The sequence below is a fragment of the Neolamprologus multifasciatus genome, chromosome 16 (genome assembly GCF_963576455.1).
Source record: "Neolamprologus multifasciatus chromosome 16, fNeoMul1.2, whole genome shotgun sequence".
NCBI lineage: Eukaryota > Metazoa > Chordata > Actinopteri > Cichliformes > Cichlidae > Neolamprologus > Neolamprologus multifasciatus.
This window is the reverse complement of record NC_140454.1, coordinates 5,097,705-5,114,178: the sequence shown is the minus strand read 5'-3', so window position 1 is coordinate 5,114,178 and position 16,474 is coordinate 5,097,705. Positions and strand designations below refer to the sequence as shown.

Genomic DNA, 16,474 nt, shown 5'->3' with positions numbered 1-16,474 from the left:
CCAAAGCGCTGATGGAACTGCTCCCGAGCCTTTCAGTGTAAAGGTTTTCACAATTATTTTTGGTTTCAGTTTGTCAAATCTGTGGATTTACTGTAGGTCAAGTACTCTGTATACGCATTAGTCACCGTCCTAGTTTGTAGCACTACTGGATAGGGCTGTTCGATATAACGATATATATCAGATGATGATATAAAAACGTCTGTTTCATTTTACGCTATCGTTTGTTTCGTGGTGTGTCATGGTTTTGATGGTCACTGTAGTGGCTATATTAATTTCTTAAAGTTCTCTCTTTCTCTTATATTTAATATAAACACACTACGGACGGACAAGCGCCTGTTTTTATGCGTTGTCGTTAGCAACAACGACGGTAACAGCAGCGTGTGTCCGCTTGTTTATGTTCCACATAAACCTTTCACGATAAAGCTCAAGATCCTGTTGAGACTTTTCAAAATAAACTGAATCACGTGAAAGAGCAGATTATTTGAATGAGAAGCAAAAAAGAGCCGCCAGGTGCTAAGAAATAAACCTTAGCGTTCTAACCAAACGTTAGAACAGGCTTTTCCCCGCAGCACGCCATGTAATAAATACTCACAAAGAAAACGGCGCCCGTTACAACTTCTGTCTAAAAATGTATCGTTTCATGCATCGGTTAAAACACTCGACTCCAGCTACATGACGCGCAGCTGGAAACACTTCACGCAAGTCGAGCTGCCCGAGATTCACAGAATTTACAGAAAATGTTACATTTTTGTGATTTATATCGTTATCGGACGATAGAATTCTTATATCGGGATATGAGATTTTGGTCATATCGCACAGCCCTACTACTGGATACTACAAGTCAAGATTCGTGATATTATTTCAGTCACAGAAAAAGCCAGATACACCAGCTACCTATGAGGTATGGTGATTCAAATGAACTGGGTGTTTTTAATGAGCCTCGCCTCTGTCAGTGCGCCCCAGGGTTGCTGTGGCTACAATGTAGCTGCCATCACCAGTGTGTGAATGTGTGTGTGAATGGGTGGATGACTGGACGTGTAAAGCGCTTTGGGGTCCTTAGGGACTAGTAAAAGCGCTATACAAATACAAGCCAGTTACCAATTACTTTAAAAACATTTAAAGAAAATCCAGTTGTTCTGCAGCTGTGGGCATTACTAAAAGCAGTGGGGCAATATTTAGTATTCAAAAACAGCACTGCAGTCACTTCATTGAAACAAACTGAACCTCGTGGAAGATGCAGATGCTGATGTAGACTTGCAGCAGGTTGAAGGAAACCTGAAACAGAGCCTGAGTACTTAGACATCCATGTATCTGACAGATGAGCTATGCATTCAGTCATACGCTGAGGTGCCTCTCCTCTGAGACACTTGCAGTAATGGTGCTCTACCCAGCAGATGACATGCAGCTGAGAGCCACACCCAGCTTCACTTTATCAGCAAGGAGAAAAACAAGCATCTTTCCTGTTAGAAAGTCAGGATGAAGACTTGCACAAGAAGTGAAACTGCTTTGACGGGCGGTTTATTATCTGTTCTATCTAAACCGATGTTTTGTTTTACTTTCAGCCTTAAATGAGATGATTTAGTGTTTTATATCACAGTTTTGCACATTTTGCAGGCATTATCTTAAACTCCAGAGAGATTTATTATCAAAATGCAACAAATCAAAAAAAATTATTGATTTTTGCAGCTGTTAAAATTGCTGCAAACTAACATTTAATCAAATCTAAAGGTGTTATCACGCCTACACTTGCTTCTTTTCACTGGCTTCCTGTGAAATAAACCAAATTATAAACAAGTAGCAGCATTCATGATGGTTCCTACTGGGGGATGAATCAATGTTATAACTTTAAATGCGTTTCATGTTTCCCCATAACGTGGTCATGAGATGCAGATGAAATCGAGAACCGTAGTGCTGATGCTTCTACGTCCAAAAACAGAATACAGGGAACACTTGGTCTTGTTAGCTGCACATTAAATCTGGCACTGGAGTTCCACTGGTTTATATTGGAAGCACTACAGATAAAATCCTCACATACCACTGAAATGGCAGGTTAGAGAACGATGATTACAAAACACAGCACCAGGGTGAGGCGGTACATATTCCACCTCTGATACGAGGAGAACAGCTTGCCGTGCAATCTGGCTTTCATTTTATTCACATCTCTTTCTAATCATTCACTTAGAGTTAAAGTCTTTTTTTAACATAAAAGTCTAATTACCTTAGGTTTTTACTCATTTTCCAATAATCTGCCACAACAATAAAAAATTAAAATAAAAAAAATAAATAAATACTTTTTTTTAACTCACACCTCCAACAGTGTGCAGGTCCCCTAAATGCCTTTAAATAAGCTCTGACCCATGGAGGTGGTGGTGATCCATCCTGTGCTGTCTGCTGACACCAGGCTCATGGGCACTGGATCCTCTGAGGTTGGGATGCTGGGCGGGTCTTCCATGGATCAGGCTTGTCCCAGCGTATCCCGCTCCATTTGCATGGTGTATACCTCCTGCAGTTTTTGCAGTATTTTTGAGGCACACTGAGGCGGGCTGTTTAATTTGCTTTTTGATTTATGACTTAAGGTAGCACCTGCAAGAATGCCAGGTTTCCCAGCAGAACACGGCACCATAACAAGATGAGCCAAGTTACCCACTGTGCCTGTCAGGCATTTTAATCTTGTGGCCCATCTGTACTTTTTAATGAATGCTTAAGGGTGTAAAGGCCTTAAAGAGTATAAATTCTAATTGCTCATGTAAAAACGGGATATTTCCAGGCTTTCCACATTTGTGGAAATTATGTTATTTCAACTGATATTTTGTACTCCCTCTAGCATGTTGATAATAAGTTGAACATGATCCACAGTGCGGTCTCCTACTCCACTTTGAATCTCATATTATTGCAGAATTTTTATAAATCTGAAACCTCTGATATACACCGTGTGGATACATGACAGAACAACAGGAACAGGGCTGTGGTTTTTCTAATCTAGCCATCAGAGCACAGCCATCAACTTCTCCTCACTATGCTGATGACTTCCGCTGTTTCACTGCTTCCTCACAAATTTCCATTCACTCTACAAATGAGGTAACAAGCTTCATCTTTGGGGAGTGAAGCCAAAAAACTTATTTGTTTACTTGACTCGGATACTTTGTTACAACTTTATACAACGGAGTGAGCCGGTGAGCCTGAAACAGTGAGTAAAGGAAAGAAGCGCAGCGAGACTCAAAGCTCAGCAAGTCATAAATGGGTTAAACCATTTCCTCAGAGAGAGGGGGATTCCCAGCCCCACATGCTGAGTGCAGCCTAACCCCAGAGTTTCTCCAGCCCCTCTCTTCAGCTTTGATTGAACTTTTCCCTCACCTCCCACTGTTTAAATGGAAACAGAAACACTGTGACCTCTGCATATTCATTTGTTTCTTTTCATGTTTTTTGCAGATGTTTCAGCTTTTCATTTCAAAGAAATCCAGTGAAACCTACACATTACGCTAAACTCGAAACCCCATCGCGTGGAGGCAAGCTTGTCGTCTGGGATGTTCGATTTAATACGTGGCTTGCACAGCGGTGTGAGTGATGCACTGAGGCCCTCGTCTTTATTTTCTACAAGCAAATTAAAACACTTTGGCACTTCAATGGTGAAATCTTCTCTGTCTCTCTCTCCCCGACCCCTCTACTCCCTCTCCTGTTTTTATTTCTCTGTCCCAACAGCTGTTGTCGGTGCACACAGCTGCAACACTCCTCACTCTGTCATGCTCTGCAGCTACTTGCCAGCCTGGGAAACCTGACCAATCGCCAAGTGTGGAGGATCAAGTGCACATGTGCAGACCCAAACACACACAGGCACACACATGCAGACACACATAGGTTTTTGGGTCAGATGTTAGCGAGGCAGGCAGCGCAGACAAGCAGCGGAAAAAAAATAGCCTCAGCTTCACTCAAACCCTGGTTGGCACACGTAATTATGATTCATTGAATCCTGAGGAACTAAACTCAAAATGTCAAGGTTAATTTGTGCTTCAGTGCATCAGAGCATTCCCAAAACCACTTGTCCCCTGCTCTAATGAAACGTTTACAGCCACCGCCGCCTTCCACTCCCGCCGACCACAAAGAAACAAACAAAATAATAATAATTCAAAGTAAATCGAGATCTCATTCAGTCTTGTTTTTCTTGCAGCACCGAAAAAACAAAAACAGCCAAACAAACACACTGTGTATAATTACAAGGAGAAATTTCGCTGCACACACCGAGCGTGCATTTACAGAGGCTCGCCGCAGGGCCGGCCTCGCCATCCACGACTAGAAATTCAAAGTGACGCTCCTCTCAATAAGAGGAATCACTCGGTGCAGAGGTCAGACGAACATAAGCTCACGTATATGCTTGCATAAGACTGGACTGCCAGTCCTAAGACGTCCTAACACTGCCCAGCCAATATTATTGGGTGATATTAGCCTTTCGCTAATGTGCCCTTATTGACATTTATGATGGCCGATAAATGAAAATTGATAATATATAAATATATGGGAATATTATATTTTATTAAAATCAGGCTTAAGAAACCTTAATTCTGGGTCTCCATTCACACTTTAGGACTGTATTCATTAGCAGAGCCAAAGCTAATCTCTGTCCACAGTAACTGCTCCAGATGGACACTATCGAGGCTTTAACATGATCTCATACCATTGCTACCATATGGAGCATGTTAACCAGCTAGAGGTAAACAACATAGCATATATCCATCCATTCTTTTTCTCTACTTATCCACTTCAGGATTGCAGGACCACTAGGTGGTGTGGACAGTGTAAAAGATGGACGTGGCTACAATAATGTCACCCACTAGATTCTGAGATTTCGACTGAAGCCTTGAGATAAGCGTTTATTTATCTTAGTAGCCGAGTGGCTAGTGGCTGACAACTTATAGCCAATGAGCAGGCAGTCCTTAATTTTAAAACACAGGCTTGACCAAGAGTTATAAAATAGACTCAATTTGAAATGAGTGACTGAGCTCATAAATTCAGAAACATTAAGGAGGTCAAGTAAAAAGATGTTTTCCCGCAGACATCTACAGGACCAGAAGTCCTTTTTTGCAACCACAGCTATCGCCATATAGTGGCCTTGCAGGTTTAAGGCACTTACGCACCGACTTCATTTTTGCGATAGGGAGGCGACCTCCATTTAACATATTTATGTATAACTTTAATCTATTTTCAATCGTCTTCATGTCATGATTTCTAGCACATGTTACAACCTCCATAACAACAGTACTAATCATATTATGAGGCTGATGTAACTCTTTTTTAAAGTCTTTTTGGGCACCAAAATAAAGGCAAACCTTAAAAATGTAGTTTTGTCATTTGAGATCTTGCCGCTATCCAGTTCAAAAACACTGGCTGACAGCTGCAGTCATACTTAAATGACGGAATTACCCCCTCCCTCTGTGTACTGTCCAAAAACAATTCTGTCCTCCAAATTAAATCACGATTTAATGCTTAGTAAGAGCTGATTAAGCTAGCTGACTGTAAAACCCCTGCCTAGCTTACCTTATGCATAGCAGCCCCCAACTTTTCCCAGACATTCACCCATCAGACTATAACCTCCTAGTTCTCTACTCTAAAATCTGTGTGACGTCCAGATGCGCAGATTTAAGAACAGTTCATGTGATAAGACTGGTTTGTTCACAGCTAGCAAGTAAAGTCATGCCTACTGCACGTACCAGAGGCAGCACACTTAAATTAACGGTGTACTTGCAGCTCTGAAATCACAGCACCGGCACGCACTCCTCCCACTGTGTGCGACATGTAAGAAAGAACAACTTCAGACAATGTCATGTGTGTTCACGTGTGAAAAGAGCTCGACAAAACCTAAAGTCAGTTTCAATTAATCGTACAAAAAAACCTAGTGGAGAGAGCATGTGCACCACAAATCTCAGTCAAGGTGTTTGTTGTTCAGTGAAATTCAGTTGGAGTTATTCCAAAAGGATTTGGGCTGGGCCAATGCCATTGCTAGAATGCAGCACAGAAGGGGGGAAAAAAAGCGCACAAACATACACATACGGGGACTATTTTCTAGCTTCAGGAACATAAGGATCAATTTGACTTGCAATTTGTGCTACACAAGTATCAGATGTTGCAAATGACTGCAGGTCACAGCCACCCAAGCCTTACCTGCTTTGTGTTTTACATGATATTCATGTGACATATTTTGAAAACAAACCACAGCAACATTCAGAAATGCAAAAGCTTTATATGATACAAAGCTGCATGTGTGTGAGATGCTATTTTCCAGGAGCCGGCTCAACAGAAGCTCTGGCAGATCCATCAGCTGTAACCCATTCCTCCTTTTTTCCCTGTGTGCTCTCAGCTTTGCCAAATAACAACAACAGGGTGATGTCGCTGCTCATCTCTGCCAGGCTATGGAGGTGGAAAACTGGGCTGCAAGAGCACCAGGTCTCCGTCAAATGCCTTTTCCGCTAAGTGTGATGGGATGAACAGGCCTACCTCCTCCCCCCCTCCCATTAATGCAGCACAGGGCCGCTCCAGCAGAAAGGCCTGCCGGGCAACGGTGTGCACAAATGCGCAATGAAACACCGCCCACCCAATGGCGCACAAGTCGGTCAGCGTGGTGAAGCCTGTCATGCACGGATTGGGTCGGCCCTGTCAGTGCGAGGCAACGCGTGCACTGTGCAAGGAATATTTCACTGGGGTGTGGATGAGGAGAGGAGGAGAGGGAGGAGGGATCTCTTCAGGACCAAAATAGGCCTAACGTTACCGGGATGATGTTAGCATCGTTGAATAACATTACGAGGAAATAATTAAAATAAATAAATGGATGTAAAGCAGAGAGAGAGGTCAAAACGCTATCAGCGATAATCCAGTCCAGACCGCACTGGTCCCAAGTGAAGGAGGGGAGGGGGTAATGTTATAAAAACGTGTTCCTGAGACCGTGAGAGAGGAAAAAATACATAAATGCATGTTTGTGCTCCAGTTTCCGCCGCCAGTTTGTTCTCAGATGGTGCTTAAACACACACACACACACACACACACACTGAGAGAAACAGGGAGAGAGATGGAGGCTCAGACCAACCTTGTAGACTTGTCCATATGTACCATTTCCGACCACTTCCACCAGCTCGAAAATCCCAGCAGGATCCTGGATTTAAAAGAAAAAGACAAACAGCAGAAGCGGATTAATTGATTCCCCGTAGCAATTACAAGCGGGTTCGTTCGATGCAGGAGCCGGCTGCGCCCGGTTTGCTTCTCATGCCAGCGGATATAGACAAAGAAAAGCTGCCGTAGGGCTGTGTCAACAACAGCACTGCCTCGCTGTGTGATTGTATTTTTTGTTTAAAAAAAAAAACAGAGGGAGAAAGAGGGTAAACGCGAGCGTGAAAATGTCACTGTGAAGCACACTCACCCTCAGGGATGCCAGGTCTATGTCCACCAGACTTTTAGCCGGAGAGTCGTTCGCCATTTTCGTTTAAAAAAGGTGGTAAATTAGCGGAATAACGGCGTGTTTTAGTCTCCTTCAGGCGGACGGCGTATGTCTCATCCTCGGGTAGTTTTAATTTTAATCCCCTTACTAATATTTTCAACCCAAGGCGCGTTTTTCTCTCGCTATAGTCCCAGACAGAAGCTCCGCTGCTGCTGCTACATACCGACCAAGTGCCGGACCGCTGCCTGCTGCTCTCTCTCTCTCTCTCTCTCTATTCTCCGCCCTCTCTCTCTCGCAGTCAGTCCCTATGTCTCTCTGCCTCTCTTTCTCCTCATTCCCCGCCCCTTTATCCCAGGGACAGCACTAGATTTTCTGGGGCCTGGAACCAAAGTCACCCCCTCCTCACCACCCTGAAGTATTTCTGCACATGCGCATTCACACAAGTGGTTCAACAATATATAGCAGTTACAAACACAACCCACCTCTTAGGATTACTTATTTCTTCTTCACCACGCCCACCCTATTAAACTTTAGCGCTGGAGCACTGCCTGATTTAAATCTCTGCAGGAAATGCCGTGGTGACTTACAACATAAATGGAAATGCCTTTTAACCTTGCGCCATATGCTTCCTCGTAACCCAACGTGCACCTCCTGAGAAAAAACTAGATGTGAAAAAAACATTTTAGTTGTTAGTTTAGCTTCTGATATATGCATTGCATGCAATAATACTTAAATTGTTATAAAACAAAACAAAATAAAACAGAAACAGAAACATTTTTAAACGATAAAAACTAAGCAAGAAATAGACTCTGGAAACTCACTGAAACTAACCGAATAAAAACCAAAATTCAAATTAAATAAAAATAACTAGAAAATACAAAACTAAAATAACTCTTGTGTATATTCAAGATTGCTAGAATGAGGATGCAGTTGATACTAGCATGGCTGATAACCGTTATTGCTACGCAGAAGCTAGCGCGCAGCTATCAAGTCAGTAGACACAAAGTAATCACACATGGTTAGTCCATTTAAGCAGACATAGCCCCATCCTGCATATTTATATTGCTTCTGGCTATACTTTGATGTCCTCTCAACAAAGATGGGGTTATAGTTGTAACACGACTTGAGCAATAATTGAAATCAAACCATGTAAGATGTTTAAAGGGAAACTATCTCTCTGGCATCAACCAGATAGTTTGTTACACAGAACCTACTAACTCCCCTTTGACACTGTTTATAAAAAGCGCCTATATTAACACATCATCAATGACTATAATGGGTTAAGGCACAGTCCTAGCTGCCAGTAGTCCGTCATGCAAAACATAGCTTTTTGGACCCTTGTGCGAAAAGCAACAACTAATCAGAGCAATCAGATAAATGACAAATCTAGTCAGTAGTTACAATGTAAGTAATTGTAAATGCGTAGCTATTGGCAAGTCCTGTTTCATTTAGTAGTTTATTGCCTTCACGCAAACAGTTTTCCTAGTTTCTTCTTTTCCTCCAGCTTTTGTTTGTATCCTCCCATTTCTCAGACAGGGATACAGGGCAATTAGAGCATGTGAAATGGAAACAGTGATAAATATTTCAGTACTGCTGTCACTGCTTTGCAGACGAGCTGCATTATTTCCTGCTGCCATCCCTCTTACAGTACCTGTCAGCAGCCATGTCGCTTGTTAGCTGCATACTGATAACATATCACATCACGATGATATCAGCATCCTCTTTTACAAGTCATGTTGTATGATTTGTTCTCCAGCATCCCTCTAGATGCTGGATGTGATGTTGATACTAATGTCTGAAGTAAAGGTCTGCTGGTTGCTTCAGTCCAGGCTGAAATGGGTCAACTCAACAATTGATATTACCATGAAAAATGCACTAGAGACAATAAAGAGAAAATATCCTGTTTGTGGTAGTTCTCTGGGTGAAAATGCACTGCTGATGGTGAGTGGTTGGACTGCTTCAAGCTAATAGGAAAGCAACAGTAACTCAAACAACCACCCACCACAACCAGTGTATGCAGAAGAGCATCTCTGAATTCACAAGACGTCAAACCTTGAAGGAGATGGGCTACAGCAACAGAAGGCCGCACTTGGTGCCACTCCTGCCAGCTAAGAACAGGAAACTGAGGCTACACCAAAACAAAAATGCAGCCAGGTTAGTTTTAGTTTCTGCTGTGACATTTGGATGGTGGGTGTAAACAACATGAAATTCAATTCAATTCAATTCAATATAGCGCCAAATCACAACAAAAGTCGCCTCAAGGCGCTTCATAGATACAGAGAAAACCCAACAATCATATGACCCCCTATGAGCAAGCACTTTGGCGACAGTGGGAAGGAAAAACTCCCTTTTAACAGGAAGAAACCTCCAGCAGAACCAGGCTCAGGGAGGGGCGGCCATCTGCTGCGACCGGTTGGGGTGAGACAAGGAAGACAGGATAAAGACATGCTGTGGAAGAGAGACAGAGGTTAATAACAGATACGATTCAATACAGAGAGGTCTGTTAACACATAGTGAGTGAGAAAGGTGACTGGAAAGGAAAAACTCAATGCATCATGGGAATCCCCCGGCAGCCTACATCTATTGCAGCATAACTAAGGGAGGATTCAGGGTCACCTGGTCCAGCCCTAACTATATGCTTTAGCACAAAGGAAAGTTTTAAGCCTAATCTTAAAAGTAGAGATAGTGTCTGTCTCCTGAATCCAAACTGGAAGCTGGTTCCACAGAAGAGGGGCCTGAAAACTGAAGGCTCTGCCTCCCATTCTACTTTTAAATACTCTAGGAACAACAAGTAGGCCTGCAGAGCGAGAGCGAAGTGCTCTAATAGGGTGATATGGTACTACAAGGTCATTAAGATAAGATGGGGCCTGATTATTTAAGACCTTGTATGTGAGGAGCAGGATTTTGAATTCAATTCTGGATTTAACAGGAAGCCAATGAAGGGAAGCCAAAACAGGAGAAATATGCTCTCTCCTTCTAGTCCCTGTCAGTACTCTTGCTGCAGCATTTTGGATTAGCTGAAGGCTTTTCAGTGAGTTTTTTGGACATCCTGATAATAATGAATTGCAGTCGTCCAGCCTGGAAGTAATAAATGCATGAACTAGTTTTTCAGCGTCACTCTGAGACAGGATATTTCTAATTTTAGAGATGTTGCGCAAATGGAAGAACGCAGTCTTACATATTTGTTTAATATGTGCGTTGAAGGACATATCCTGGTCAAAACTGACTCCAAGGTTCCTCACAGTGTTACTGGAGGCCAAGGTAATGCCATCCAGAGTAAGAATCTGGTTAGATACCATATTTCTAAGCTTTTCAGCGCAGAGTACAAACCATGGATCCATCCTGCTTTGAGGTCATCAGAAAAGGAAGCAGATGATGGTCTAATGGTGTGGAGGATATTCCCTTTGCACACTTTTGGCCCCTTAATACCAGGAGAGCATCATTTAAAGGTGATGACCTGTCTGAGTATTATTGGTGATCATGTCCATCCACTTTTTACCACTATGTACTCCTCTGAGGGCTGCGTCCAGTGGGATAATGTGCCATGTCACAAAGCCCAGATAATCTAACTGATTAGAGAGTTCACTGTAGTCAAATGGCCTGAAAAATGACTCGATGTCAATCCAACACAGCACATTTACACATCCACTCATTATAAGTTATATATAATAAATAATTATAAGTATAAGTCTAACACTAGTAGGCTGAAACTTAATGACAAAACTTGGTAGATGCACTGTTGTGTCTTCACGAGCCGTAAAACAGAGTCCCAATAATGACAATTTTATTTGCAAGTTTGGATGAGACAATTCAAACTTTTTGTATTTTTTGAATTGTAGCCCTCTATTTACATCTGTTGTTTTTATCCATCAGCAGCTCTTCAGCCAGTCAGTTCAGTTTCCTGATTCTTGTTCTGCAATTTGTCCTCAGTCTGTTTTCTGCAGCGAATTCACTTTGTCTGTTTGTTTGTTATTTTTGCTCTCTTTTCTATATCCATGTCCATCCCTATGCTACAGTTTTACATTTCTCTGGTAATCCAGATGCTAAAGCTTTGCCTCGCTCACTTTAAACTGTCAATCCATGTACACCAAAAAAAGGAAAACAAAGAAAAAAGTTAGCCCACATGAAACTAAACCACAGGAATCTGGAGTACAAGTTAACATATACAAACATACCTTCAGTATCATATTTTCCATTGTGAAAAGAGGCACTTTAAATAAAAAAACAAAAAACACAACTTTGATTGCATCATTAGAAGAAAATGAGGTTCACAGATTTTTACAACAATTACATTTTGGGGGGAAAAGGACGCCATGGGAAGGAACATAATGGAGTAGCAAGGACAAAGTATGAAGACATCAGAAGGCAAGAATTGGGTCATATGAGCTGCTGTTTCACATCCTGTTGGGGATAAAAATAATTTTGCACTGTGCCCTAAAACTTATGGTCTTGCCTGCTTGATTGAGTCTTTCCTTTGAAGGTGATGAAGGGGGATGACCCAAAGACATCAAAGTATCAACCGCTGGGTGTGCCCTGCTTTCATGTGTTATCTATAGAAGGGATATTTTGGAGATTCCAGGCTGGACATGTAAATTTGGCTGCTTAGTTTATTCTAGACCTGGAAAATATACTCAGACTCTTCGTGAGCCTTCCCAGAGTGACTCATGGAGGACACCGCTCAGTGTTTGCTGAAGCTCGGCTCTTCAGTGTTTGTCCATTTGCAAGTATTTTCTTTCTCTCTTAGGTTTTCATAATGCATGTTTATCTCAGATGGTTCTTCACCAAAGAGCTTGTCAGATCGCATCAAAGACGTGTGTCTGTGTGCTTTTTTTAGCAAGCTCTTCTCACAAGGTAATTTTCCATGTGTCAGGTTACTCATCTGTATCGTCTGTATCTGAGTTTTGTCTTGCTACGCAACATAATGATGAAATCAAAAACAGCGCCGTGGAGGGGAAGTCAGAAGGAGAAGTTTCTAACGACGCGCACGACCAAGCTGAACCTGAAATAGCAAACAATACCATTTAATCCCTGTGACAAACACACCCACTGCCACTGATCCACACCTTGGAGGTGGAGGAAGTGGCTTTTGTCACTGGACATTCATGTTTGTATTTCTAATGTCATCAGATGGTACTCACACACGGTGACTCAACAACCGTGGCTGTTAATCAGGTCAAACAGGGACTAAGAGCTATTACAGAAAAGGCTTTGATCCAGATATTTTCCTTTTGTGTGTGTGTGTAGCTTTTTAAAAGATCTGTCAGGGTCCTGAGCAGTTATGGACTAATATTATAATGTATGTATTTTGTATTGCTGTCCCTCGTTCTCCCTGCTTGTAGACATATGTGCATGTAGGTGTGTGTGTGTGGCCCTGGCAGGTGATTGGCCACACCTGAAGACCTTGACACACCTGCAGCTGATCAGGCCTCGTCGGAGGAGCTACTTGAGAGTGTGGTGGAGCTCTCGCCGACACTGGATCATTGCGTGGCTTCACGTTAGTCTCTCGACCAGTCCTTAGTTTGAGTCTCCTGCATTATTGTGTGTCTGACAGCTGCCTCTCTCTTATGTCCCCAGGAGTAGCGGGAGACGAGAGGGCAGCGAGCACGGGGTGCTCATCACGGAGAAGCAGAGACAGGAGCATGAACACTGGGAAGAGGACGGGATTTATTGTCATGTTTTTCCATCACTGTAAATAAACGCACTGTTTATACACAGAGCACCGCGCCTGGGTCCTCATTCCCCATATCCCCACGGTCTGCCAGCCAAACCGTGACAAGATCTAAGTTTTAGCCTGAACAGTTTTAACTATAGTTTTATTATAGGGTGAGGCATAACCATGAGTCCATTTACGGAGCGTTAGCTATCTTTAACACCAATCATCACCAGTGTTGGTCAAGTTACTTGAAAAAAGTAATCAGTAACTAATTACTGATTACTTCCCCATAAAAGTAATCCTGTTACTTTACTGATTACTTATTTTCAAAAGTAATTCATTACTTAGTTACTTTTTTAAAACACGCTTTACACCCTGAATAGGTGATAAAACAATCAATCTTTCAGCCCAATTCTACTTTTTCTGCATAATCCATCATACAAAATGTAATCAGATGGAAAAGTCTCTTTTTAAAACTTGTTTTGTTAGTTTTAATCTTTTAACTTTATGCATCAAGCAAAAATGTAATTATATGCAACATTCTCTGACTGGAAGAAATTTGTTTAACATTTAAACTTATTTTCTGCACATTCCAGCACATAAAATAAAATATTTTTTTGTGTTTACACTCAGTCTTTCAAATAGATGCAAGTAAAACACAGCAGAAAATAAATAAAGTCAAAGACTAGCGGTCCTGTTGCTCTATTTTCACCTGTAAAGCAGGAGTAGTGTAGGCGGAGGTTTACCCTGGTGCAGGTGTGCCGCAGCGGTCAGTGGAAGGATACGGCAGCTTCTCTGTGAATTTCCCATTACGTCATAGCGCACTCGGTGCTTGCTCGGAAGTTTAGGGTTTTTTTCGCTTTAAAAAGAAGTTTTCTTCCCACGCACAGCGGACACTAATGTTTTTGTCACTTTTTATGGAATCAAACTCAAAGTAAGGTCAGTACTTCCACGCTTTAAACGCTACATGCTCACACTCTCCCGCACTCGATATATGATCCATTGTTGATCTGCACACAGCTGTTGTCACAAACGGTTACACTCGCTTACGTCACTGTCATGAGACATTCTGGCAAAAAATCACGGTGTTAGTAACGCAGTAACGCAGCGTTCCTACAGGAAAGTAACTGTAATCTAATTACCGTTTTTGCAATAGTAATCCCTTACTTTACTCGTTACATGAAAAAAGTAATCAGATTACAGTAACGCGTTACACTCTGATCATCACACTGATATTTTTAAACTTGTCTGTTACACTATGTACATAATGGCACACACAAACGTCTGGTTTGCTATCTTTGTGGGGACCTCCCATTGGCATAATGCTTTCCCTACCCTAACCCTAATAATCAAAGATGAATGCCTAACCCTGACTCTTACCCTAAACCTAACCATAACCCGGATGGGTCGAACACTGAGCTAACACTGTGCTTGTGTTTGATCGACCACAGCTTCCTCCTTCATCCTCTGTGCCGTTGAAGTTGTGATGTGTAACTGCATGTCAGCATGTCGATGAAGCTGAATTTGCAAGATTTGCCATTTCGTTGCATTCAATGGTCAAAGCAGGATTGAGAGTGACTAGTTTTACCTGAGCCTAGGCCTCAGTCCCACTGATTACCTGAAGCAGGACATGTAACTGTTGGCAATGCTAGTATGGCTTCCCACCACTAAAGGCCTGTTGGTGTATGAATGAAAAAGATGCCTGGGGTGGGAAGAAAAAACACCTCGTGCTCTTTGAACCTAGAAAACAGGAGGCAGAAATTACATATCTGGACAAATGTCACTAGGCTAAGCATATTTATGTTTTCTGACAGAGAACAGGGGGAACAGCTAATTTTCTTCTAAAATGCTGCACTTTATTTTTCCTTTAAAGGTGTGTTCAGTCTCTGTATGATGTTTCTTATGTGCACTTTTGATCCCTTTGTCCTGAAGATGGCACAAGAGAAAGACTGAAGATGAAGTTCATCCACATCTCTTGAAAATACCAAAAGCTGTGTGCATACTGCGGTTATTTGTGTGGTTGCAAACGATGCTGTTTATCAGATGGCAGTGCTGTCACGATGCTTTTGTAATGTTGACAACACGCACTTTGTGTAACATCAAAGACGTGTCAGAACGTGATGGATGTTCTACATGGATGTGATGATGTTACCATATTCTTCTGCCTCCTCTCAGCTAGAGGCCTGTATGAACTCAATGCACCCATGATTCAGCTCACCTGCTATCTTCCAACAAACACTGCCCCCCTGTGGCGCACAGCTGCTAGAGCCAAGCACATCCACAATTCATTTTGCCCAGTGACAGTCACATTGTACAGACTATATAAAACACCAGTGGAGCCTAAGAGGAGAATGAAACAGGTAGATGCTTGTTGTTTGGATTGAGTGAGCCAAATCTGCAGTGTCACTGAGGGAGGAGGAAGGCGGCACCACACCAGCATGTTCCCTTTCTCCTTGCCTAGCCTGAGGGAGCCCATTCTCACTCCCGAGGCGTTCCTGATGAACGCAAAAGGAGACCTTTGGCGTTCTTATGGTACGCGGCGGGTTATGGCTGAAATCCAGTGCAATGACGCTCCCGCGGTAATAGACGTTCCAGCCCTGTATTCCAGCCCTAACCATAACCTTTTTCCTGATCTTAACCAGGACTTTAATGATGTTAAATAGCGTGTTTCTAAGCGATTTGAAGGAAAAGAGCGAACATGTGTAGATTGAGTCCATACGGTTCTCATATTTCCTCATTTTTCCGAGGTCCTCATTTAGGAACGTGGTGGGTAGCCGAAAACGTAATATGTTGACGATTTGTCACCTAGCGTAAAATGTTACGCTTTGGGAGTGAGAACGTGTTGCCTGAGGAACTCACATTGGATGTGTCATCATTCCCTGTTACAACTAGAAACGGGGATTCTCAGGAACCTAATGGGATAAACCCTATTCACCCCAACCGGTCGCAGCAGATGGCCCCGCCCCTCCCTGAGCCTGGTTCTGCCGGAGGTTTCTTCCTGTTAAAAGGGAGTTTTTCCTTCCCACTGTCGCCAAAGTGCTTGCTCATAGGGGGTCATGTGATTGTTGGGTTTTTCTCTGTATCTATGAAGCGCCTTGAGGCGACTTTTGTTGTGATTTGGCGCTATATAAATAAAATTGAATTGAATTGAATTGAATAAAGTACAGATAAACGACACCCTCTAAGGTTTTAAATATCAGGGCATAATACAAAAATGATCTTGAAATTAGGTCATCTTCATATGAACAAGATCACATGTCATATTACATCATGTCATTTATTTAACAAAAAACTGAACCAAGATGCAAAGGCAGTGTGTGAAAAACTAAGCACAATCCCAGGAGCCAATGTAGAGCCACATTTAAAGGCAAAAACTTGAAATGTTCTTAATAACTTGTGAA

At 42.3% G+C, this 16,474-nt stretch overlaps 1 protein-coding gene and 1 long non-coding RNA gene across 6 annotated transcripts in view; both read right to left on the bottom strand.

Moving 5' to 3' along the window:
- The window catches only part of LOC146500078 (uncharacterized), a 32,435-nt gene extending 25,369 nt beyond the window's left edge, over positions 1-7,066 (bottom strand). The window contains exon 1 of the long non-coding RNA XR_014869875.1: positions 2-7,066. This is a non-coding gene — a long non-coding RNA (uncharacterized LOC146500078). The remainder of the gene's footprint in view (position 1) is intronic.
- Positions 1-7,753, bottom strand: part of LOC146500077 (mitogen-activated protein kinase kinase kinase kinase 4-like) — a 112,669-nt gene extending 104,916 nt beyond the window's left edge. The window contains exons 1-2 of one of the 5 annotated variants that reach the window (XM_085135938.1): positions 7,403-7,753; positions 7,073-7,138 (exon numbers count right to left, since the gene is read on the bottom strand). In XM_085135938.1, the coding sequence (XP_084992064.1) occupies positions 7,073-7,138; positions 7,403-7,459 (123 nt within the window). In that variant the 5' untranslated portion in view covers positions 7,460-7,753. The remainder of the gene's footprint in view (positions 1-7,072; positions 7,139-7,402) is intronic. The other 4 variants (XM_085135935.1, XM_085135936.1, XM_085135937.1 and 1 more) reach the window with 4 other exon arrangements.
- Between the last annotated feature and the right edge of the window lie 8,721 nt (positions 7,754-16,474).